Raw genomic sequence first — 24,650 nt, 5'->3', positions numbered from 1 at the left:
AAGGATGCCAAGAGACGGGAGTTTATCTTGCATTCTCCCTGCAGCAGGCAATCTAACGCTGCTCATTATATTGTTTGCCCCGGGTTGCCTTGAACTTTGAATTCATTTTCAAACTTTCCCTGCTTTTTTATGTTACAGGTTCGGCTCTGTGGGGCTCCCAAGACCACATTCTTCAAATATTTTTTTTTTAAACAAGTTTTATTGATTTTACAGACAAACAAACAAAACAAAACATCATTAAACATTAAAAACATAAAACCTCTTTCCATTGTAGATCCTTACAAGGCAGGTAACATATTCCTTTATATCACGTACTTATAATTTATCCCATTTCCATATAAACACGTAAATTCCCTTTACCAAATTCCACATTGTTTCTCTTTAATCATTATTGAATCATATTTCCTTTCTGATTTATCTGCTATCCAGTCATCAACTTTATATTTTCCTCTGGCTTGTTTATAATTATTCTCATCTAGTCTTCCTCCGAGGTTTTATTATTTAATTCTTAATTAAACACACACACGTAAGACATAGACATAAAAACATAAAACTTTCTTCTAGAAAGTAACTTGGCCCCAGATTACCACTTTTTGTATGGACTTCAATTGAATTCATGCTCTTCTTATATACCATTACCCATCTTATTTACCATTCTATATCTATTATATAACTCCTCTCCACTCTCCTCTCCATTCATCAAATATTTTAATAGCCTTTAGAGTTTGTTTTAAAAATGTCCACCTTGGTCATAGGTAGGTCTTATTTGGCTCAGTTAGCTGGCCACCCTGAGATGATCTCGGTTAATCTCAAAAGGCGAAGCGGGGAGAAGACCTGGTTAGGAGGAGGAGGAGGATGGCTGGCGGGAGATTAAAGTTAAGACACAAATAGTCAACTTTTTTTATCAGTTTAGCAAATAAAAAATTCATTTCCTTGGCAAGGTTGCCCTCTACTGATGCTTGGTAGCAACGACTACACGACCCCCATTCAAGAATTGAAATCTGATTGGGACACGTTCATATGTGAAGTAGCCAACTATAATGTATGTGAGGAACGACCTGGCGGGGTAAGGGAGGAGCTGAAGCCAGGAGGATGGTTGAATAAGAGGCAGCTGGGCCCAGAGAAGGAATATGGATACGGGAAACATTTCAGAATTGGAACACAGCTGGAAGGGATCTTGGAGGTCATCTAGCCCAGCCCCCTGCTGAAGCAGGAGATCCTATTCCATTTCGGATAAATGACTGTCCAGTCTCTTCTTAAAAACCTCCAATGATGGAAGCGCCTTCTAGTGGCAAGCAGTTCTGCTGGTTAACGATCCTCAGAACCTACCCCTACTTTCCTGGATGTAAAGAGGGACGGAGAATATTCTTTCAGACTGGCGAGATTCCCTGGATGTAACGTTACAATAAGCTGGTTCATTTGGGCGTGGGTCTTGTCTGGACACCAGGGGTCTCCAACCGTGGCCACTTGAAGACTTGTGGACTTCAACTCCCAGAGTTCCCGAGCTAATGTGACTTGGAGGAGGAATTCTGGGAGTGGAAGTCCACAGGTCTTAAAAAGGCCAAGTTGGAGACCTCTGCTGTAGAGTTTTAATTGTTTTCTTGTGGTTATTTTCTTTCCTGAGTGGGGGAGAAGGATCAGAGACTCCCGTGTTCTTCTCCTTAGAAAGCCACGTTTGGTCAGAACGCCGTAGTTGATCCCTGCCCCACCCAGTGAGCAGTGCCTTCTCTATGCATGCCTCCTTTCCTGCGTGCTCTGGCCAGATGTTTTGGATCTCTCTGCTTCCCGTTGGCAGGGTTGCGTTCCACCTGGCTAAAGATTTTTGGAAAGCTCAGTTCTGGATTGTGTTCTGGTCTGGTTGCAAGGGTGGTTCTGCCCAATTATGGATCTGGCTCTTTTCTTTCTTTCTTTCTTTCTTTCTTTCTTTCTTTCTTTCTTTCTTTCTTTCTTTCTTTCTTTCTTTCTTTCTTTCTTTCTTCCTTCCTTCCTTCCTTCCTTCCTTCCTTCCTTCCTTCCTTCCCTTCCTTCCTTCCTTCCTTCCCTCCTCCTTCCTTCCTTTCCTTTTTTCCTTCCTTCTTCCTTCCTCTCCCTTCTTTCCTTCTGCTCCCTCCCTCCCTTGTTCCTTCCCTTCTCTTCCCCCCTTCCTTCCTTTCCCTCCTTTCCTTCTGATCCTCCTTCCCTCCTCCCTCCCTCCCTCCCTCCCTTCCTTCCTTCCTTCCTTCCCTCCTTCCCTCCTTTCCTTCCTCTACCTCCTTCCTTCCTTCCCTCCTTCCTTACTTTCCTTTTTCTTTCCCTTCTTCCTTCCTTTCCTCCCCTTCTTCCTTCCCTCCTTTCCTCCTTCCTTCCTTCCTTCCTTCCTTCCTTCCTTCCTTCCTTCCTTCCTTCCTTCCTTCCTTCCTTCCTTTTCCTTCCTTCTCCTTCTCTTCCTTCTCCTTCCTTCATCCCTTCCCCTCCCTTTTCTCCCTCCCTCCCTTTTCTTTCCTTCTCCTCTTCCTCCCCCCACTCCCCAGTGCCATCCCTTTCCAATTGGAAAGCTCAGGACCTGCTCTGGAGGCTTGTAAGCTCTTCGGAAAGCCTCTTTTTTGGCTACAGCATGGGGTTAAAAAAGGTACGCACATATGAAAAAGGAAACCCGCCTGCCCCGAGCCCCACAAGATCCCCTCTGCCAGCTCACGATTTACAGCGTCAGTGGGAACAAATGCTGACAGAGAACCCACGGTCCTCAGTCCTAACGTGGCTTCCTGGTTGAAACGGGCCCCCTGCCTTCTGTGAATGCATCCAAAGCAGCCTCCCTCCCCACCGTGGTCGAATGTCGAGGACTTTCTCTACCCAGATTGAAACAGATTTAAAGCGAATCTGATTCCCCGCGGACTTGGCTTGTTAGAAGTGGGACCTCATTGCTCGTGGGACACACACTGCGACGGTCATAAAGACGAGTCCATTTTCGAGCGCCTGAATTTTGTGAAGTCTTGATTCCACCGCAATATATTTGGGGTTGACCTGAACCTGAGAGGTGGAGAGAAGGCGAAAAAGCAAACCAACCTCTTGGATACAGAACCGAGAAGAAGGGAAAAGTTCCCATGCCAACCAACCAACCAATATGAGTGAATTGCGGAGCGTCTGAATTTTGTGACCACAGGGATGCCGCAACAGTTGTAAAAGTGTGGGACAGCAGCCTTACATCACTTCTTGCAGTGCCGTTGTAACTTTGAACGGTCACTCAGCCCAGGGTTGTAAGTCCAGGACTATTTGTATCTGCATTTACACCCTGGCTTACATTTTGGATCCTTCTTCCCCCACGATGCCCAGACTGGTGAATGAGCGGTTAGGAAAAGCACCAGGGCCGGACAAGATAACTCCTTCTTGCTTAAAAGTCTGTGCTGGCCCCCATCTTCACCCGGATCTTCAATAGATCCCTAGAGATGTTGTGCTATGTTCCTTCCTGCTTCAAACGTTCTACCATCATCCCAGTGCCAAAGAAGGCCTCCCTCAAGGGACTGAATGACGACAGACCAGTTGCTCTAACATCTGTAGTTAGTTATGAAAATCTTTGAATGGCTTGTGCTGTCCCACCTGAAAACCATCACGGATCCGCTGTTAGATCCCGTGCAGTTTGCATACCGAGCAAATAGTTCAACGGATGCTGTTAACCTGGCTCTGCATTACATCCTACAACACCTTGAATCTCCAAATACCTACGCAAGGGTCCTCTTTGGAGCCTTCAGTTCAGCATTCAATACCATCATTCCAGGCACTCTTCTAAGTAAATTAAACCTACTAGCGGTACCTGAACACACTTGTAAGTGGATCATAAGCTTCCTAACAGACAGGAAGCAGCAGGTGAAGCTAGGCGGAATCACATCCGATACCTGTACTATCAGCACAGGGGCCCCTCATGGCTGTGTGCTTTCTCCACTTCTCCCGATATACCAATGACTGCATCTCAAACGATGCATCTGTTAAAATACTGAAGTTTGCTGATGACACAACAGTGACTGGTCTCATTCAACACAACAACGAATCCGCAGACAGACAGGAGGTTATACAACTTGCCTCGTGGTGTAACCGGAGCAATCTGGAACTGAACACAACTCAAAACCGTAAAAATGGTGGTAGACTTTAGAAGAAACCCTCCCATACGACCACCTCTTACAATACTAGACAACACAGTATCAACAATAGAGGCCTTCCAATTTCTAGCTTCTACCGTATTCCATTGTGGAAAAAAATGAACAAACAAACCGAGATTCAGAACAAACGTATTTATAAAAAGTATTGAAGTGACACATTTCATTTAACATAGTCTCAAAAAAGAAAAAAAAAAAAGAGAGAGAGAGAGAGAGAGAGAGAAGAAGCTGAGGAATGATTTCCATTTCTGTGTAGGCTCCAGGTGTGATGAAGCCACTCCCTCCTAGCGAACTTCACCTTGCAAGAGGCTTTTGCAGAAGACGAGAGAGGACAATTAAGCAAGGTGAGGAGAGCTGTTGCCATCCTGGTTGAAATCAAGACCTGCAAAGGAGAAACCAAGAGAGTGAAGTCCAATATCAGATGCAAATCCAGGAAAAGTAGAATTATGTTCAGGTCATGCCAGGTGTGGAGGTGGAAGTGGAGCTCTCGCCTCACAATTCAGAGGCTGTGAGTTCAATCCTACGTAGAGGCAGATATTTCTCTCTCTGGCCACAATGAGAATATATCTGCTGAACAAAACTCCGCATTGGTGACAGGTAGGGCAGCTGGCCATTAAATACTCTGCTAGTGCAATTCCACCCTGCAAGGGATTATGGGGTCATTAAAAAGAGGATGATGAGTTAATGACAGTTCTCATCCAAGAAGCTTCTTTAGCTCTGAGCTGAAGAAGTTACTTGGGTGAGAAGCGAAACGTCTTCCAAGAAAACTCAAGAAAGTCCAGTTGCCGCTTTCGGGAAGCACCTTTGGGATTGCTCCAAGTGCTTTATTTGCCTAGGCACTTGCATATTAATGAAGCTTAGGTGCCTGTCCAAATGACACAGAAGAACATCAGGACAGCCCAGTTGGATTAGGTCAATGCTGCTCCCAATTTAAACAGCTGGAATCTTCAGGCAGATTACTCTTGATGGTGGAGGTTCCATTTTTAGCTCTTTGGATCTAAGAGTGAATAGACTGAAGGTTGGAGTTGAAGGATAAATGGACAAGCAAAAGATAGAGGTCCTACAAACTTGGTTATGACTTGACTCAGTGCCATAGGTCTTCTGAAAAGGTTTTCTATCACTTTCACCAGATGGAGCCCTTCCAGGTGTTTAGACTTGCAATCCCTGCCAGATTTGGCCTACAGGTCAGGGAGAAATGTTGAAGGACATTGTCACACAGATTGAATGGAGGTGATCCAGATTGAGGAAGCTAGTCAGATCCAGAAACCTACTGGATTAGATTACTGAGAAGGGGATGGAGCAGGAAAGGGATCCACCTCGCTCATGAAGGCCATTGTCATTGTCCTGGTGGAGACTGACTCTGAGGAAGAGGAGGAACAGCCAACAGGGAGGGGAAGTGTGACTCCAGAGGTTGTGGAGGAGGCTGGGGAAGGGCAGAGGCTGGCTGGGCAGTCCAAGGTGGACCCAGGCCCATCCCCTCTCCATCCTCCACATAGGAGAGGATAAGGGAGATACGTGGTCTATGGGGGAGGAGAGGGCCTTGATCCTCTTCATGGGCTGCAGCTGTGACAACTGGATAAGAGGACAGACATGCATACAGGCAAGTTCTGGAAACAAAGCATGGAAATATCTCTAGTTTATGGTTCCTCTCTGAGTTTGGCATCCTTTCCAGTGTGTGTTCTGTTATCTGTGGACGTCCTCCAGCCCTTATCTTGCCTGTTTTGTGTTGTTTTTTTTTACTCTTTATAATTTAAGTGGCATTTCCTCCTCCTTGTAACTGCTCGTGTGGGAGTTTTTTTTGTTTCTAGTCAAGGATATTTGGAGCTTGGAAGCAAAGTGAAGGAATAAAAGGGGTTACACCTATTTTTTGTGACTGTGTTTATTTTGTATCCCACCCTGGGTCATCACAGCCAACTGCTCTGGAAGAAGATGACTTCAGGCCAATAAAGAGTCCCATCATTTTGACAGGTTGTTCATTCTCGGTTCAAACTAACCCTACCTCTACTAACATTGAACCAGATTTAAGACGATGCATCCAAGTTCTGATCCCAGGACAGTGGGGGCCACATTTGTTTCAAAGAGTCTCATGGTGGCCCTCTCAAAGCTAGAGACCATCCCACAAAATAATTGGACTGAGCCTTTCCATGCTCCCAAAGAGAAAGTCATTCCAGAAGCTTACTGGGAGATTTTGCAGTTTGTGGTAGCCACAAAGCGCCCGGTGTAGTGAATGTTGCACCTTACCACGTTGTTGGTGAAGTCTGATTCCATCACAATATATTTGGGGTTTACCTGAACCTGAGAGGTTGAGAGAAGGTGAAAAAAGAAATCGACCTCTTTGATACAGAACTGGGAAGAAGGGAGAAGTTCCCATACATACCAACCAACCAACCAGCTAACCAAGCCCAATCAACCAGCCAACCCCAACCAACAAGCCAACCAACCCCAACCAGCCAAACAACCCTAACCAACCAACCAGCCAACCAGCCAACCCCAACCAACCAGCCAACCCACTAACCAACCAACCAGCAACTAGCCAACCCCAGCCAACCAACCAATCAACCAACCAACCAGCCAACCAACCCCAACCAACCAGCCAACCCTAACCAACCAACCAGAAACTAGTCAACCCCAACCAACCAGCCAACCCACTAACCTTCCACCCACCCACCCAACCAACCAGCCAACCAGCCAACCCACTAACCAACCAACCTACCAACCAGCTTCTTAGATAGGGAAGGCATGTCATTTTGTCCCTTGATTTGCTCATCAATGTATTTTGGCCCACCCCCCATGAGGGGTGTCTCTAGGGCAGCAATTTTAACCTCAGTGACTTTAAAGAAGATTTCAACATCCAGAATTCCCTAGTCAACCAATATCTTAATGTTGCTGAGGCTGACAGACATTGTTGTAGAGTATGATTTAAAAATTGAGATGGTGACCATGATGTTACGATTTGAAAACCAGCTTTTATGGGTGTCGCAACACAACCTGGCAAAGGTTTGAAAGCACCATTGTATCTTTGTCATCTTGACGTGTCTGATTATAGTGTCAAGACTTCCAGCCCTCACTTTTCAACAGTCATTTGAAGTGGATTTTTCACTTATAACGCAGTCTTTACTTCCCTAAAGAATAGAAAGCAACATTAGGGAAGTTCAAAATTTTATGGCGCACCTTAAGGATATAATTCCCAGGCTGAACATCGGTGATATCAATCCACTGGCAATCTATGTCAGCATTGTAAGTGTCGTAGCAACCTGGACTCAGACCCTGGAAGAAAACAAAAACATGGCTTGAACTTTGAAGTGAATAATTTTAAAAAATTCTGGGTTCAAATGTTGATGACATTTTGAAAGATAACAGTTGTCAGACTGGGAAAAGATGCTTGATGGGAAAATAGGCATGGCACAGAATTACATCTCCATCTCCTCCTCCCCCTCCTCCTCCTCCTCCTCCTCCTCCTCCTCCTCCTCCTCCTTCCTTTCCTTTCCCCCTCTCCTCCTCCATCAAGAATAGACCCAAAGACTAGGATTTCAACTGCTAATCAACTTAAAATGGAACTTCACACACACACACACACACACACACACACACCTACCTTTTGGCTAAAACTGAGGGATTTGCAGCCTCTGAAATCCTCCAAGATTGGGCTGCTAAGATTTCATAGTAAACTGCCCCTTTTTATGTAGCACAATTGTAAACACCCGCTCCCAAAGATATGTACTTAACTCTAAATAACTCTAATGCACCTGCTCTAAGTATTCCCACTAACTCTTCAAAACCCCAAGAGTTGGGTCCAAAATGTCAACCTGGACTCTCTAGTAATATCGTGATATTGCCAACATACCTCCACAGTCTTGGAAGTTGGAAATCAGTCATTAAGAGGTTGTCTTTGCATTAATTTGAGATTTTTGAGAAGCGAATCCATCCCAAAGTAAACCCACCTGGGTATGTGATGTGCAGGCATAGCGCTTGAGATTCCCGAAGTCACACGTGGTGTCTTCTAGGCAGAAGCTAGCTTTGTGGCCTTCAGCCACCTTCTTCCCTGTCGTAGCATCCAGCAAGTCATAATGGCTGAACTCATCCATACTGTGGTAATGCCTGGAGAATGGAGAAGGGTTGCTTAGAAGAAACCCAACATCACCTACAGGAAGGTTTTCACGTGGGAAGATGCCCATAACAAGTTTTGAATCGGAATGCTAAGGATGACCGTCAGAAGGTGGGTCTACCTTCCATCTCATTTCTGAAGCATCGGTTTCAGGGCTGTATTTGGGGGAAGGGGGAGCTAGAAGCTGTCCTTAGGGGAGGGGTCTTGTGGCTTCTAGTGTGAGAGTGTGTAAGCCCTCCAGTCCGAGAGTACAAATAAACAAGGAAAATGTGTCAATCATAGCAAGTACCAAGGTGTGATGGGATGTAGTGAGAAGGTAGATCCCCAGGAAGGAGAGGGTGAATTCCAGAAGAGGAAGAAGCAACTCAGCTCAGATATCATGTGTGTGAGAAAGAGGGTGAAGACAGCTCCTTCTCAATAGGTCCCAGATTATGTTGTAAATTCAGATAGGAGAGGATTTCGCTGCTAGGTGTGATACAATTAAAAAAACAACAACAACTCAGTTTGGAAGAATCAACCACATGTCTTTCTTGGTTCGGGCCTGACATGTTTTCTGGATGTGTAGAAAACTTTGAACCCATAACCTTATAGACAGAATGGAGAAGGGTTTACTCGTTAGGCTAAACATCCCCAAAACAAGCAACTTGTAGCCAACCGGTTTTAGTGCTGGGTGGCTATTCAATTGCTAGGTAGTGAACAAACTTGGTTAAGCTGGTTGGGCGAATTGAACAAGAACACCGCCCACTTTCACACACCACTTTCTGACATTGAGGGACACTTACTGATGGCAACTGTGCCATTCCCAAGTATGACGGGCTCGGTTGGGCAGGAAGTCTGCGGTCCCCTGGTTCTTCACTCGCTGCGGGAAACGCAGTAGCACACGGACATCGTAATCGGTCGCTTCTGCAGTGTAAGCCGTGCTGGATGAAGATGAAACCGAGATATGAGAGCAGGAATATAACTTTGGTGCTCAACTGAATCAACTTAGGAGGTTTAGTCATTACAACAGTGGGCTCAGATCAAGGATCTTCAAACCACAAGTTTAAGGCTTGTGGACTTCAATGCCTCAATTCCTGAGTTAACATGACTGGAGGAGGAATTCTGGGAGTTGAAGTCCACAAGGCTTAAAGCTGTCAAGTTGAAGACCCTTGGCTTAGATCAAGAAGATTCAAGTTTCCATTCCATTCTGGAGTTCTTTGGGTGTCTCTGGGCCAATTGCTCTGTCTCTGCTCTCCCTGCTTCAAAGGGTTCATGTTGTGGAGCTCAGATGGAGAATGAAGGCCCAGGGGTCAGTTTCCTTAAACCTCCTGGGCAAAGGAGAATTAGAAATACCATTCACACCTGAACAAACTGGGAGGTTGGGTATAGAGTTGGCCAAGGTTCAATCTGGACCCTATATAGCTGTTGATGATCTTGGGTTATCTTGTTTAACCCCATAAATTTTTTTAAAAAGCATCCATTGGTTTACAATTAGGACAGTAGATTCTTCTTATACTGGTGTGTGTGTGTGTGTGTGTGTGTGTGCTTGTGAATTGTAAATAGCCCGGGATTTTTTTTTTTTTGGTAAATTTTATTTGAGTTTTCACAAAGAGAAAAAAAATACAAATAAAACATCTTTTTTGAAAGTAGCGTAATCCCGGGTTACATTTCTTCGTACAGACACAAAGTCAGGTTCATGCTCATTTTTATATTCTATTCCATATCTTATTACTATTTTACATTTTCTGCATAGCTTCTCCCCACTTTTAATTTTCTCAATTTTATTTTAATTATCTCAATTCAGATCATTGTATTTATATTTTTTGTCTGTCCTGTTTCAATTATCTATTATCTTTTCTCATTAAACAAAATTTCTCCTGTAGTTACTGATTGGAGTATGACGCCTTTATATCTTTTCCCTAAAATTGTAACATTCATTATAATACATAACTTCCATTCGGATTCTGCTTGGTACATTCTTAAAATACACACTGTATTCTTAAAAAAAGAAAAAAGATTATAAATGTATATAATTAAAATAACATTCCATTCTAATTCAATTCTATCATTAATATTAATATTCATTAAAGTCTTAACATCTTTAACATTACTCTTCAATTAAATATCATACTTCTATGGGAACAATTATAAGCTTTCCATAGTTATTTCCCCCCCTCTTCATTTATATTTTATAAAACATTAACTAATTAAAATGTTCTCGTTCCTTCCTAATTCAATTTTCTCATTTATTTTATTTCACTTATTTTATTCATAAACATTTCACTAAATTACACTATTTTATCCCTCATTTTAATCATACGTTGTTTCCAATTTTCTAAAGTTATTTCTATTACTAATATAACAATACAATCTTATGTACCTTTACAGAATCCCTTTTTCAGTTAGAGTTTCACCCATTATCTCTAAATAGGTCCTGTTTCTCTAGATCTTGCTCCGGTCCTTTGTAACTTCTTTTCCTTTCCTTCTTCCCTCTCTTCTCCTCTCTCCCCTTTTTACCCCTTTGTCTCTCTACCTCTATTTCTCTCTTCTGTATTCCTCTTTTCTGTTGCTTTCCAGTATTATACTTATTTTTCAAATTATTTTTCTTTTCTTTGGTTGTTTTTTTAAGTTTTAAATTCTCCATTTTTCTTCCCCACATAGAATTACTTGTTCATTAAAGATGGCTTCTTCTTTGTCCCAGTCTTCTTGTTTTGCAGTTTGCAAATTGTTGTTTCTCATAGTTCCAAATCTCCATTTCTAAGAATTGAAAGACAAAGCCAAAAGAACCCTTCCCTTCTTGTGCATCTTCTTTGTACTTTTTAAGTTCCATTTTCAATTCATCCAGAAGTGGTGCCATTGTATAAATTTTTAAACAACCACCCAATTGATTTTAGTCATTCAAATATAATAACCAAAAATCCAAAGATCACCAAATAATCCAAATACACGCAAGCTGTTTCTTTTTTGCTCTTTTTTTTCCACTTTCTTTTCCTGGGGTTACTATTTAGTTGCAAAGTTTCAGTTAAAATGTATCTTTTAGAAGTCTTGTTGAAGTTTTACTTTAGATTCTTTTTAATTCCAGGCAGTCTCCTCCCTCTTCCAGATCCTGCCCTTATTCTTTTTCTCTCCCTTCTTGCTTATGAAAAAGAAAGTTTTTAATGTCCAGAAATCTTTATTATCCCTTTGGCATTTTGTTTTATTTTCAGCTTAATTGTCTATTGATGTCAAAGTGGATTTTTCCAATTTCTTATTTAAGCCTCTTAGTTCTTAGTATAGGGAAGGAGAGGGAAGGGGAAAAAAAGCCAAACCTTTCCCTTTTCACTTTCCTTCGCTGCTTCCGACTCTTCTTTGGGAGCGATGTTATTTCTTGTAAGTTTAAATTCCAGGGTACCTTGGTTGTTGCTTTTACAATTTAACCCGGTCAGCCAAAACTTTCACTTCTTATCTTCCTCCTGCACATTCTTTTCCGGTCGAGTTCTTCTTTGTGGTGGCCATTTCTGACCCCCGCTGCAACCGCCTTTGGGAAAGGGAGTAATGGCCAGCTGAGGAGAGATGCGGCTCTCCTCGACCCTGATGGTGGTCTCCCCACTCTTCACCACCTCTACGGGGTGGCTTAGCCCCAAAACCAGCTGGCCTGGGGCGCTCCAGCAGCAAGCCCAGACAGAAACCACGCACGATCGCGGATTTCTGTCTCTCGCTGAAGCTCTTCAAACCAGAAGTCAGCCCAGGATGTTTTAATAAAAGGCAGAAGTATTTTGGGGTGAACTATGACTGCATCTGATGATTGCTTCATCAGATGCAGTCATCCAAGTTTGAATCAGAGGTTTCCAAGCTTACCAACTTGAAGACCCCGTGGACTTCAATGCCCAATTCTGGGAGTTGAAGTCCACAAGGACAGCCCTAGTTTAAACTACGTGCAAACTAGCTCCATCTCCCTGAAAATACAGCTTTTTCCAATCCGTGCAGATAATATCTTGTTGAGCTCTTTTTCAGCCTTCCTTCCTTAAACTCCATTTAAGGGCCTTCCTGAACGGGCTGTCCAATCCTCCTTCAATTAAATCCGTGCTTAATGGAGTTGAACAGGCTGAGTACTTTCCCCCTCTTTTAAAATAAATTATCATTCTACGTTTGGAGGCCAGTCGATGTGGCTTGGATAAGTTTCCAGTTTTGTTTTGTTTTTTTAAAGCAAGGAGATATATTCAAAATCTATATTAAGGGCTGCCAAACATGCTTGGTGCTGAATATGCTTCCTACCCCCTCTGTTATTTTGGCTTCTTTTTAGGAAGATCCTCCTCTCGCTTTCTTCTACCAAATTCAGGCTTTCCTTGGTGTTGCTGACAGTAAAATCTCACCATTGTTCTTAAGTTCCGTTGGCATTCGTCACCCGACTTCAAAATTAAGAATAACCTTTGCCATATCTGACTTTTACTTCTATTCCTCCCCCCCAATAAACTAGCCTGCAATCCTCTTCACACTTGGTGTCATGCCCCTGCCAGAGTCTGAATCCGAGGAGGAAGATGAACAGCTTGACTGTAGAATAAACTGGGGTAGGGCAAAGTCCGGCTACGCAGAGCAGGGAAGAGGTAGAACAAGGAAGAGGGAGTTCAGAGGAAGACCCAGGCCCACCCCCTCTTCATCCAAGGACAGGCAGGGAGGAATGGTGAAGAGAGCAACATGGATTGCATGGCTTATGGGGGAGGGAAGGGCCCCGATTCCCTTCATTAGCCACAGCTGGGATGAGAGTTTAAAAGAGATGCATGTTGACTGCAGCATCTGTTGGGAACAAACGGGAGTTTATTTTGTGTTGACTTTGGTTATCTGTGTTCCTGGCATCCTCCCAACTGTGTTGAGTTATTGCCATTCCTTCACGTCTGGAATTCCTTCTCTTGCCCTGCCGAACTAATTACCTAATCTTGCCTTGATTGGACTTTAAGTTACAGTTTTTGTTGACCATGTTTTGGACTTGATTCTCTGCAGTCAAAGGCTGTTCCTGGGAGAGGTTTTATCCAGCCAGAAGGTAATCTGGACATTGGGAGCAAAGTTGGAACTAATAAAGGGACCCTTATTGATTATCTGAGTGTGTTGCCTTTGTGCCACGCCCCCCTTTGGGTAATCACACTTGGAGAGATTTGTTTTACAGGTCATCCTCAACTTATGACAATAATTGAGCCCAAAATTTGTGTTGCTCAGCGAGACAGTTATAATTTTGCCCCATTGTACAATCTCTCTTGCCAGAATTGTTACATGAATGATTGCAGTTGTTCTGTTAGTGACATGGTGGTATAGTTAATCTGCCTTCCTCATTGACTTTGACCACCAGAAAGTTGAAAAAGGAAATCCCGTGATCCCATCATAATGTTCACAATCCATTATAATTGTGAAAATCAGTTGCTAAATATCTGAATTTTAGATATAGGTGACCTTGGGGATGGTGCAATGGTCATATGTGTGAAAAATGGTCAAATGGTTGTAGGTGTGAAAAATGGTCATAAGTCACTTTTTCTCCAGGGTAGAAGGAATGATAGTTCAATGGAATTACAGCTAGAATGGTAGATAAAGATGTGGAATGATAACTGACAGATGACAGATAAATAGGTAGAGCAATAGAATTATAGCTAGAATGATAAAGATCTGGAATGATAGATGACATGATAGATAAATAGATCAATAGAATTGTACCTGGAATGATAGATAAAGATCTGGAATGATATATGACAGATGACACATAAATAAATAGATCAATAGAATTATAGTTTGAATGATAAAGATTTGGAATGATAGATAACATGATAGATAAATAGATCAATAGAATTGTAGCTAGAATGAATGATAAAGATCTGGAATGATATATGACAGATAAATAGATCAATAGAATTATAGTTAGAATGATAAAGATTTGGAATGATAGATGACATGATAGATAAATAGATCAATAGAATTGTAGCTAGAATGATAAAGATCTGGAATGATAGATGACAGATGTTAAATAAAAGATATAATTATAGTTGAATTGACAGAATGATAAACAATGTACCTATGATAACTTACTGGTTAGTCTGGCCCATTTGATTTTTTTTTCTGGTAAAAATCGCTCCTAATTTGTTGGCATCCCACCCAGAGATGCTGTGCCTTGCTTGGCTACACAGGTTGAACAAGTGAACGAAGGAACAAATGAATAATTAAGCAAAGAAGGGAAACATGGAGAGGGTTACCTTGCGAGGCACTTCTCTTCAGCTGCGCAGCGGAGTGAGTAGAGGTGTGCCCTCTGGACATAAGTGGACGCTTGGACATAGTTTGGATCAGGTACGAGATCAGGAAGACCTAAAGGGGGGAAGCAAGAATTGGGAAGAGCTTTGAAAGTAGGATGCAAACTTGATGAGAAGGCATCAGGATTCAGTTTGAAGTCCAGCAGGGTTTTGCTGGTCTGACTTTCTAAGTTCTCCAGAACAGAAGGCCATCATTCACCGTCGTTCCTCTTACCTGCTAACCTTTAACTTTTAAAATTAAGTTACTAGCTGGATACTCGTGCTTCGCTACGAAACTATGTCCTCGGGCTTAGTTTTTTGGGAGGAAAATAAGGGGGAAAAATTCTGCCTCTGCCTACCAGTATCTATCGGTATCCATCTGGCTAGCGTCCTGTCAGTGGGTGAGGAGAGTTGAGGGCTGTTTGGAAACTGAAGCAGTATTTGCTGTGTGAGCAAGAAGGAGACAGCAAGGAGCCTGGGCGTGGCTTAACTCCACTGTTCTGTACTAAAGCTGCTTGGAGCTGTGAAAATAAAACTGAAACTGAAACTCCTCTCCTCTGCTTGTGTTTTGCATTTGGAACAGAGTTATTTTCAGGTGGGGAGGAGGTGTAGAACTCCTTAACACCAGAGCTTGTTAATAATAACAATAATATACGAAATACTAATGTCATGGCGGTCATTTCGAAAAATCCTTTCTTAGTGAGCACCCAGGAGCCAAGAGGAACATAAGTGATAAACGTCAAGTTTGTAGGCTTTACGGTTCTGGAGATTTTTGTCAAGATCGAACTCATAGACAACAGCTGGAACTTCGATTGCCATTTTGATTTATTTGACCGCATCCTTGGATGGTTAAAGAGAAGCAACTAGCTTGAGCAAAAATCAGCAAATTTCTCCTTCATTCTAGGTTGCTTCTCTCCTTGATCAGTTTCCATCCGTTGCTTCTTGTCCTGCCTTCAGGTGCTTTGAAGGTTGACCCCCTCTTCTTTGGGGCAGCCCCTTAGACATTGGAAGACTGCTATCACATCACCCCCCTGGTCCTTCTTCTCATTAAAGTAGAAATACCCAATTTCTCGCAACCGTTCTTCCTATGTTCTATCCTCCAGTCCCCTAACCATTTTTATTTCTCTCTTCTGCACTCATTCTGGAGTCTCTACACATCTTTTTCATATATACCAGAATAACAGAGTTGAAAGGGACCTTGGGGGTCTTCTAGCCAACCCCCTGCTCAACAGGGGGACCTTATACCATTTCAGACAAGTCATTGCCCATTGTGGCGACCAAAATTGGATGCAACCGATCTACGTAGACCTTTTTTTTTTTTGAAGCTTCCCATCCTTTGCTTTTCTGTCCTCCTCCATAGTCTGAGACGTCCTTCTTCAATGCACGTAAAGACTTAAGAGAGGCTCTGGCTAGGCTGACGAAGAGATGCTGACAAGCCACTTGATTCTGTCTCCCCTACGCTCCACTCCTGGCAACGTTTGTCTGAAGAGTGAAGAGACTCGCTTGAAAAAATGGAAACCGAGCCAGCATGCAAATGAGATTAGCCAAGCCGGATTCCCCCAAAAAAAACTCTGCTGTGGGTTTTGACAAGCGCCCCGCAGCCACACACCCCCGAACGGTTTTTCCACAAGAAAAAAAAAAAGTAAAAGAAAAAAAGAAAGAAAGAATGCCTTCTTGTTTTTCCGGCCAATCTCCACTGAGAGGTCACGTCACCAGTTTAGCTCTCGTTTCCTGTCTCTCAATTGATAAATTCTGCTGATGTCAGCCACAGGGGAGGCTTGCTTTAAGAGAAGTCAAAGGAGGTTTGGGGAGGGAGGAGAAACTCCCCCCGCTTTTGGTTGGTTTGAGTAGAGAACCGTCTCCACAAAAATAAAATAAAATATAATACTATAATCCAAGAGGGAGGCGTCTTCCGTAAGTGTCTTAGACGGAGGAAGGCTCACACAACTAGGTGAGCTGAAACTCAGAACTTAGAATAGTAGGGTTGGAAGAGATCTGGCGGATGATCACTTGAATCCAGAGGTGGTAATTCAGCAGGTTCGGACCGGTTCTGGAGAGCCGGTAGCGGAAATTTTGAGGAGTTCGGAGAACCGGCAAATCCCATCTCTGACTGGGCCCGTCAACCCCACCTATTCTCCGCCTCCCATTGAGTCCCAGCTGATCGGCTGAGTCTCCTTTTGTTGCCCTGCACAGGAGAACAGAGCTGGAAAGCGGGTTAGTGGGGTGGGGAGGGAAGGGGGATTTTGCAGTATCCTTCCCCTGCTACGCCCACCGAGCCACGCCCACAAAACCGGTAGTAAATTTTTTTTTGAATCCCACCACTGCTTGAATCATAGACATCACAGCATAGAATCAAAAATCACGCGAAGTATTAGTATCGCTTTATAAAATCTAGCAAGAAGACCACACCTGGAATCCTGCATCTAGTTTTGGTCAACCACACGACAAAAAAAACAGAGGTTGAGACTTTGGACAAAGTGCAGAGAAGAGCAACTAAGAGGAGACTAAAACATACGAATAGTTGCAAGATTTGGGTTGGCTAGTCTACAGAAGAGAAGGACTAGGCAGGACATGATAACGGTGTTCCGGTATTTGAGGGGCCGCCACAAAGAAGAGGGAGTCAAATTATTCTCCAAAGCACCAGAAGGAAAGACAAGGAACAATCGATGGAAACTAACCAAGGAAGGCAACCAAGCAACCTGGAATTAAGGAGAAACTTCCTAACAGTGAGGACAATTAACCAGTGGAACAGCTGGCCACCAGAAATTGTGGACACTCTCCATCACTGGAGGTTTTTAAAAGACTGGACAGCTACTTGTCTCAACTTCTATAGCAGTGGTGGCTAACCTTTTTGGGCTCCTGTGCCCAAAATTGTCCTGTGCGCGTGTGCTCCTGTGCCAGCACCCAGAAGGCAATGCGTGAGGGCCACCACCCCCTACACATGCACGCGTGATTTCCCGCACCGCCCCCTTATCTGCACTGCACCTCAGCTGATTTTCAGCCCAGTTGAGGTCTTTTTAGGCCTCCCAGAGGCTCGAGGGAAGCTTCCTCAGCCTTTTGTAGGCCGAAAAAATGGGCTCGTTTTGTCACTTCCGGAATTTCCAGAAATACAGGAAAGTGACAAAACGGGCCTGGTTTTCAGCCTGCAAAGGTTGCAGAGGCTTACCTCGAGCCTCTGGGAAGCCGAAAAAGGCCCCAGACAGGCCAAAAATCAGCTGGGAGGCGCACGCATGCACAGTGAGGTAAGTTTACCTGGGGCTCGCGCCATAGGTTCGCCATCACGGTTCTACAGTGTCTTCTCCTTGAGCAAGGGGTTGGAATAGAAGACCTCCAAGGTCCCTTTCCAGCACTATTCTGAATCTGGGAATATCTGGGCACATTCTGCTTCTTCTCAGGCCTAACACACAGCTTTGGTGTGCTTAGCAACCTTATCTGACTTGTTTACATCTGAAAGATTTTCCCTCTGGCAGGGGGAGACGCTAGAGAGGAGATTCCACACCGGACAGAACTGAATTATCCAGAAGAAGGAATTTGCTCCGGGCTCCCTTTGGTTAAAGATGTCCAAGGCCTCTTTTTAGGGTGGGAGGGTTTCCACGCACCAGAAAGGAAGGAGAGTTGCTGTGAGGTTGTTATCTCACAAACGTCCTCCCGCTTCCTCCCTTGCAGACCAAGCCAGGGTTTATTTAGTAAGTGGAAAGCAGAAAGGAGGAAATGTAATCACCCCAACGCCTACTCAGGCATGGGGGGCGGGGGGGTGGGGAAGAAAAAAGAAAACCGCCCCGGTGGGACACTGAGGCAGGAATGCTAAGTGGAGCCGTTGCTAAGTGACCGCCGTACATATATACAGAAACGCAAAGGGAAATAAATCTAATCAGAGACATGTGGACGGAGCCAAGGCAGGCGGTTAGCATCTGTTGGTCATTTGGTCAGCTGGAGGGGGGGTGGGGGACTTATGGGGTGGGTTTAAAAAGATAGATTGCTTATCTCAGCCCTCACTTTGTCTCAGGCCACCCCTGGCTTAGGGAATTTTGCTCCAATTGGGGGCAGGGTGGGGGGACACAAGCCAGGGAGTCTTATTCACCCGTTATGCTAAGCTACAAATCGCAGTTTATTTGCAAACCACAGCTTAGGGCAGCGTGCAAAGCGAGCCACGGCTTAGTTTAGCTTCCTGATTCTTTTAGTGATGGAGTCCTCCATGGTTGGAGCCAGGGATCATTTAAATGAGGAGGGGACACACACACACACACACACACACACACACACACACACATAATGGTGTCCTTTCTGAAAACCACAGCAGGTTTTCCTCCATAAAGGAGATAGGTTTAGGGCCACAAAAATAGGTAGTGGTCCCCCTTTTTTGTTTTAAAACATTTCATGGTGCCTTATATTTAATTGTTTTTATTGTGGGTTTTTTGCATTCTCAATCTTTTTAAAACTTATTTCCTTCCTTCCTTCCTTCCTTCCTTCCTTCCTTCCTTCCTTCCTTCCTTCCTTCCTTCCCTCTATCTCTATCTCTGTCTCTATCCTCTACCCTCTGCCTGCCTGCATCTATCTATCTATCTATCTATCTATCTATCTATCTATCTATCTATCTATCATCTATCTATCTATCTATCTATCTATCTATCTATCTATCTATCTGTCATCTATCTATCTATCTATCTATCTATCTATCTATCTATCTATCTATCTATCTATCTATCTATCTATCTATCTATCTATCTGTCATCTCTCCCTATCTATCTATCTATCTATCTATCTATCTATCTATCTATCTATCTATCTATCTATCTATCTATCTATCTATCTATCTATCTATCTTTCTATCTATCATCTCCATCCTTCCTTCCATCTATCTATCTATCTATCTATCTATCTATCTATCTATCTATCTATCTATCTATCTATCTATCTATCTATCTATCTATCTATCTATCTATCTATCTCCAAGAAGGGCTATTATTGGTGGGAATAACAGCCAAACTATGAAAACATGCAATGTTTTTGTTTGTCAGTAGAGGGCGCTAGAATACTGAAACTCTGTCTCTCCCACCATGGCGTTACTGTCTTCTGGGTTGATGGGAGGAAGAAAACCGCTTTGTAATTGAAACAAAACAACTTTTAAAAAACTCTGCGATTTTGTCCCAGCAGCAAGATCGGAAAACATCACCGGGGTGGGGAGAAGCAGCATAGTGGGTAAGAAGTGGGGCTAGAAAACATGCAAAGGTACATCAGCTGGGTAGAAAGGGTGTGGAGAGGTGTGGAAATGGGTGGCTGGACCTGAAAGTGTGAGTGAAGGGAAACACTAAATAGAACACATAATACAAACTGGAAGGGACTTTGGAGGTCTTCTAGTCCAACTCTCTGCTCAAGTAGGAGAGCCTCTACCATTCCAGACAAATGATTGTCCAGTCTCTTCTTAAAAACTTCCAGTGTTGGAGCATTCACAACTTCTGGAGGCAAGTGGTTCCACTGGTTAATTGTTCTCACTGTTAGGAAATTTCTCCTTGGTTCTAGGTTGGCTCTCCCCTTGATTAGTTTGCCATTCCTTGCTGGAAGACATCTGGAGAACAATGGGCAGGGAGGACATTACTAGGCAAAGCAAGAGGTTGGTACATGATTGAGGGATGTGAGAACTTGAAGGGCTCATGTTCTTAGAATTAGAATTCTTTTTATTGGCCAAGTGTGATTGGACACACAAGGAATTTGCCTTGGTGCAAATGCTCTCAGTGTCCATAAGAGAAGAGATACATTTGTCAAGAGTGAAGAATCATCAGGTCCAACACTTAATGATAGTCATAGGGTATAATAAGAACAGAATAGAATGGAAAAGAATAGAATAGAATAGAATTCTTTATTGGCCAAGAGTGATTGGACACACAAGGAATTTGTCTTGGTACAAATGCTCTCAGTGTACATAAAAGAAAAGATACATTCATCAAGAGTCAAGAATCATCAGGTACAACACTTAATGATAGTCATAGGGTACAATAAGAATAGAATAGAATAGAATGGAAAAGAATAGAATAGAATTCTTTATTGGCCAAGTGTGATTGGACACACAAGGAATTTATCTTGGTGCAGATGCTCTCAGTGTACATAAAAGAAAAGATACATTTGTCAAGAATCAAAAATCATCAGGTACAACGCTTAATGATAGTCATAGGGACAATAAGCAATCAAATCATACTAGGAAACAGTCCATAAGTTACAGTCATACAGTCACAAGTGGGAGGGGATGGGTGATAAGGAGTGATAAGAAGATTAATAGTAATAGTGCAGACTTTGTAAATAGTTGGACAGTGCCCTTCACCTGTAGTTTAGCGTCTTCCTCCCAACAAGCTTCACAATTCATAAAAGGAGAAAAGGAGATAATGAAGAACAATCACGGCTCACACCATGAATCTGATCTACTCATCCTTACTTACTCCAACAAGTCCTGAAATTTTGGGCTAACAAGGGAGTCCATCTACAACTTGGACGGTACTGGGAAGACTTTGGGAAAATGTCTGCCCCGGGAAGGTTGCCCAGCTATAAATCTTGAGGATTGTGTTGACAACTGGGAAGATGGAAGGACAACTAAATGCAAAACTAATTGAAATAAGGAAACAGAAAAAGATGTCTTCTCTTGGGGGAGAGGACAGGTATGGGGCACCTTGATAGCTATAGGAACCTTACTCCAACTTGATGAGATAATGATGGTGACTAGCTCAGATATGATGATAAGCTAAGCTTCAATATCATGCAGGATTTCAACCCATGGTTTCCTGATTTGCTTTGGAAAGCAACAGTTGGCCATAGTTTGACCATACAGATGTTATAGATAAAAACCTTAGAGGTTAATGTGGACATGAAACTGAAAGAAATTACGAATCGACTGTGATGAATCGTCTAAGGAGCACTTCCTTAGACAATTTTGATGTCTGGCACTACCTCCTATTCTAGTTATGATAGTATATTCTCTTGATCTCACAATCATAACCTCCCAATCGATGCAGAAGCTATGCATAGAGCGAAGAGTCAGGGTAAGATACATGCTCGGCATCACAAGGCAAGATAGAAAGACCTCCAAGTGGATTGAAAAACAAACAAAAATATACTCCCAAAAGAATAAAAGAATGGAAATGGAGATTGGCTGGTCACATAGCCAGAAGAACTGATGGCAGGTGGACCGAGTCTGTCCTAGAATGGATCCCAGTGGATCAAAAGTGTCCATGAAAGAGACCTAAAACAAGATGGATCCAGGACATCAACAAGTGTTTTGAGACCAATTGGCCAAAGAAAGCTTGGGATCGTATGGGTTGGAAACACATGGAAGAGGCCTCCATTCTACAGCGGATAGACAATGACTAAAATGATGAAGATGATTCTTTTGAGCATCGTTGCTCTGGTATTAAAATCACCCATTTGGGTTTTGTTAATCCAAAAAGAAAGCTAAGGAACCTAAGCTGTCCCAATTTTGGGACTCTCCAAAATCCCACAGGAGACACCTCCCCCTCAAGCACTCTTCCCAAAGTCCAAGGGTCTTCAAACCTGGCGAGTTTAAGACTTGTGGACTTCAACTCCCCAAATTTCCTGAGCTAACATGACTGGTGGAGGAATTCTGGGAGTAGAGGTCTTCAAGCTGTCAAGTTTGAAGACCCCTGCCGTAGTCAAAGACTTACCGCGTCCATTCTGATTTGGTCTGTAGATGCTGCCCACACTCATGCGGCCTTGGTTGACCCCTTGGTTGTCTGGAATCACCTGGGGAGTTTCAGAATTCCGGATAGGAAGGTAGGGCTCGGGCCGAGGGACCCCTTGGGGGTCTAAGGGCCGGAAAGGAGGCTGGGGTTCCACGTTGCGGGCAGGGATGTAGGGCTGTTCGGGAACCTGCCCAAAAGGAGGATACTGCCTCACCCATGGCTCGTTCCCATAGCCGGTACCAGCATTGGCAGGCGATGCGGAGTGGACATGTAAGTTGTCTGCGAGAGGGATGCCTTGGCCCTGATTCTGGGTAGATGCGTAGGAATCCGGGACATTTTGGTCAAAGCTAGTTCCAGTATCATGGTAGAGGCTGTGGGAATACCGTCTGTCTAAGCCATCCGGAGATGGGAGCTGTTGGGCAGGAGGCACATATGGCCTCTCCTGGACAGGGGCATAGGGTTGAGCTTGGTAGGGATTCTGTTCCTCTGAATACTCTTCGTACCTCGCTCTGGGTTGAAAAGGGTTCACCACCCCAGCGCTGGCTGCGGCGGCTGCCACAGCGCCGCCCCACGTCCCAGTGGTACGGTAGTAATTGTGGCTCTCGTCATACACCCGTGGCGCCTGTGGGTCATAGGCCTCATACTGGTTGGCATAAGGGGGCTGAGGGTAGCTGCCCTGTGGGTAGAGCTGCCCAAACGCGACATACGAAGAGGAAGAGGACGCAGCGCCCACCTGCCGTTGACGAGGCGTGGAGGACCAAGGACGATGGGAGTTGGAGCTACTGTCTCCGGTGGTTCCATCTCTCCAGTTGTCTGGGACCTGCCCAAAGCCAAAGGGGTGCCTGGTTTGTCCCCGGACTGTATCAGATCCTGACCTGATGGGTAAAGTTGGCGCTTGTCTTCGAGTGTTCCCTGCAGTGCGTTGTCCTTGGTTAGTGGCAGCATCGGCCAACATCACTCTGGCGCTGCTCTCGGCTCTTACGTGGCTGGCCGGGACATACTCCGAGCCGGAGTTCAGGAGACTGTACAGCCTCCCATTATTCTCCCACTGGATCATCTGCCTCCAGTGACCATTGTCCGCATTGCCCCGTTGTGGATATTGTCCACGGACCAGCAAGAAGGCAGCAGAACCCATCAATACCCAGAGGTCCCAGAAGCCGTGAGCTGTCATGTTGAGGCCGAGATCAACAGGCTTGGCCTTGGTGGACGTTCGTCGGAGTAGGAAAACACCTCCGTGAAACAGCCCCCGGAGCTGAATTCTAAGGACTGGCTTCTTTCCTTCTCTGCTTCCCTCCGCAAGCCGATCTCAACGCTGTCCATTCCTCACTTCTGCTAAGACGTCCCAGCAGTTCTCAGAAAATTTCATCTTGAGGTTATGGAGGGAAAAAAGCCTGCAAAGAATGAGGCTCTGGAGCAAAGGGGAGAGAGAAAGAGAGAGAGAGAGAGAGAGAGAGAGAGAGAGAGAGAGAGAGAGAGAGAGAGAGAGAGAGAGAGAGAAGAACCTCAAACGTTTTCCTTGATTTTTTGGTCTTCTGTGTGTTGGGTTTCTTTCTTTCTTTCTTTCTTTCTTTTTACATTCCCTTGTTTGCAAAGGAAGTTGGTGGATCTCAGTTGCTGGATGGTTTTGTTCCTGCTCTGAATGAATAAGCAACCAGCTCTCAGAAATGCTGGGGATGTTTTAGGACCTTCTACAAGCAATCTGCTCACAGGGTCCTAAAACCAGCCAGTTTTCAACGGTTAGCCTTCCAGCGTTACTCTCTCCCTCTAGCCTGAAAAGAAAAGTTCAGCGAAAAATTAGGTGGCGTATTTCCGACATCGGCAAGGAAAGAGCTGCTCGATCCAGCTTTCTTGGGCTTCCTGGAACCAGGTGAAGGAAAAAAGGGACAGTCACAACTTCTCCAAGTCAAACCAAACAGTTTATAGCATGCACTAGGATTTTAAGCTTGGAGAATGTGCACAGAATCGTTCATGCGTCTTCCATCTCAGCCCGCAAATATTATTTTATTTTCTTGGTTGGGAACCTCGGAACAAAGGCATGTCTTTCCCGTATGCTTTTCAGTCGACAGAAATTATTTGGCAAAAGCTTTAAAAAAAAAGTCACAAAAGAATCATACCATCACAAGGCTCTAAGGGACCTTGGATGTTTTCTATTCCACACACCCCTGCCAAGGCAGGAGTGCTTATACCATCCAAGGAAAACGGTTCTCTGATTTCTTCTTTAAAATTTCCAGTGTTGGAGCATTCATAACTTCTGGAGACCAGCCATCTCACTGATGAATTGTTCTCACTGTCAGGAAATTCCTCCTTATTTCCAGCACGCATCTCTCTCTTTCCTTAAGCTTCCATCCATCCTGCGCTCAGGTGCTATAGGGAACAAAGCAGCACCCTCACCCTTGTGACATTTCTGGGAGTTGAAGTTCACAAGTTTGGAGACCCCTGATAGAGACGAAATAAGTGCGTTGAGAAAGATTTTCAGAGTTATCGGAAGCTGGGAAAGGGAGATAAACGG

The 24,650-nt window shown here is 44.0% G+C and overlaps 1 protein-coding gene across 1 annotated transcript; it reads right to left on the bottom strand.

The window, feature by feature from the left end:
• Positions 1-4,251: 4,251 nt before the first annotated feature.
• On the bottom strand, positions 4,252-24,572 carry LOXL1 (lysyl oxidase like 1). Its single transcript, XM_026709763.2, has 7 exons — positions 22,124-24,572; positions 14,424-14,532; positions 9,015-9,152; positions 8,069-8,225; positions 7,299-7,394; positions 6,307-6,422; positions 4,252-4,509 (listed from the first exon to the last, which is right to left on the bottom strand). Exons 1-7 carry the CDS (start codon positions 23,310-23,312, stop codon positions 4,503-4,505), a joined length of 1,812 nt encoding a protein of 603 aa, XP_026565548.2. The 5' UTR covers positions 23,313-24,572; the 3' UTR covers positions 4,252-4,502.
• Positions 24,573-24,650: the final 78 nt, after the last annotated feature.

This window comes from Pseudonaja textilis, chromosome 13, assembly GCF_049901715.1.
Source record: "Pseudonaja textilis isolate UNSWEBS1 chromosome 13, rPseTex1.2, whole genome shotgun sequence".
Taxonomy (NCBI): Eukaryota; Metazoa; Chordata; class Lepidosauria; order Squamata; family Elapidae; genus Pseudonaja; species Pseudonaja textilis.
Note: the sequence above shows the minus strand (reverse complement) of the source record. Positions and strands in the feature narration are given on the sequence as shown.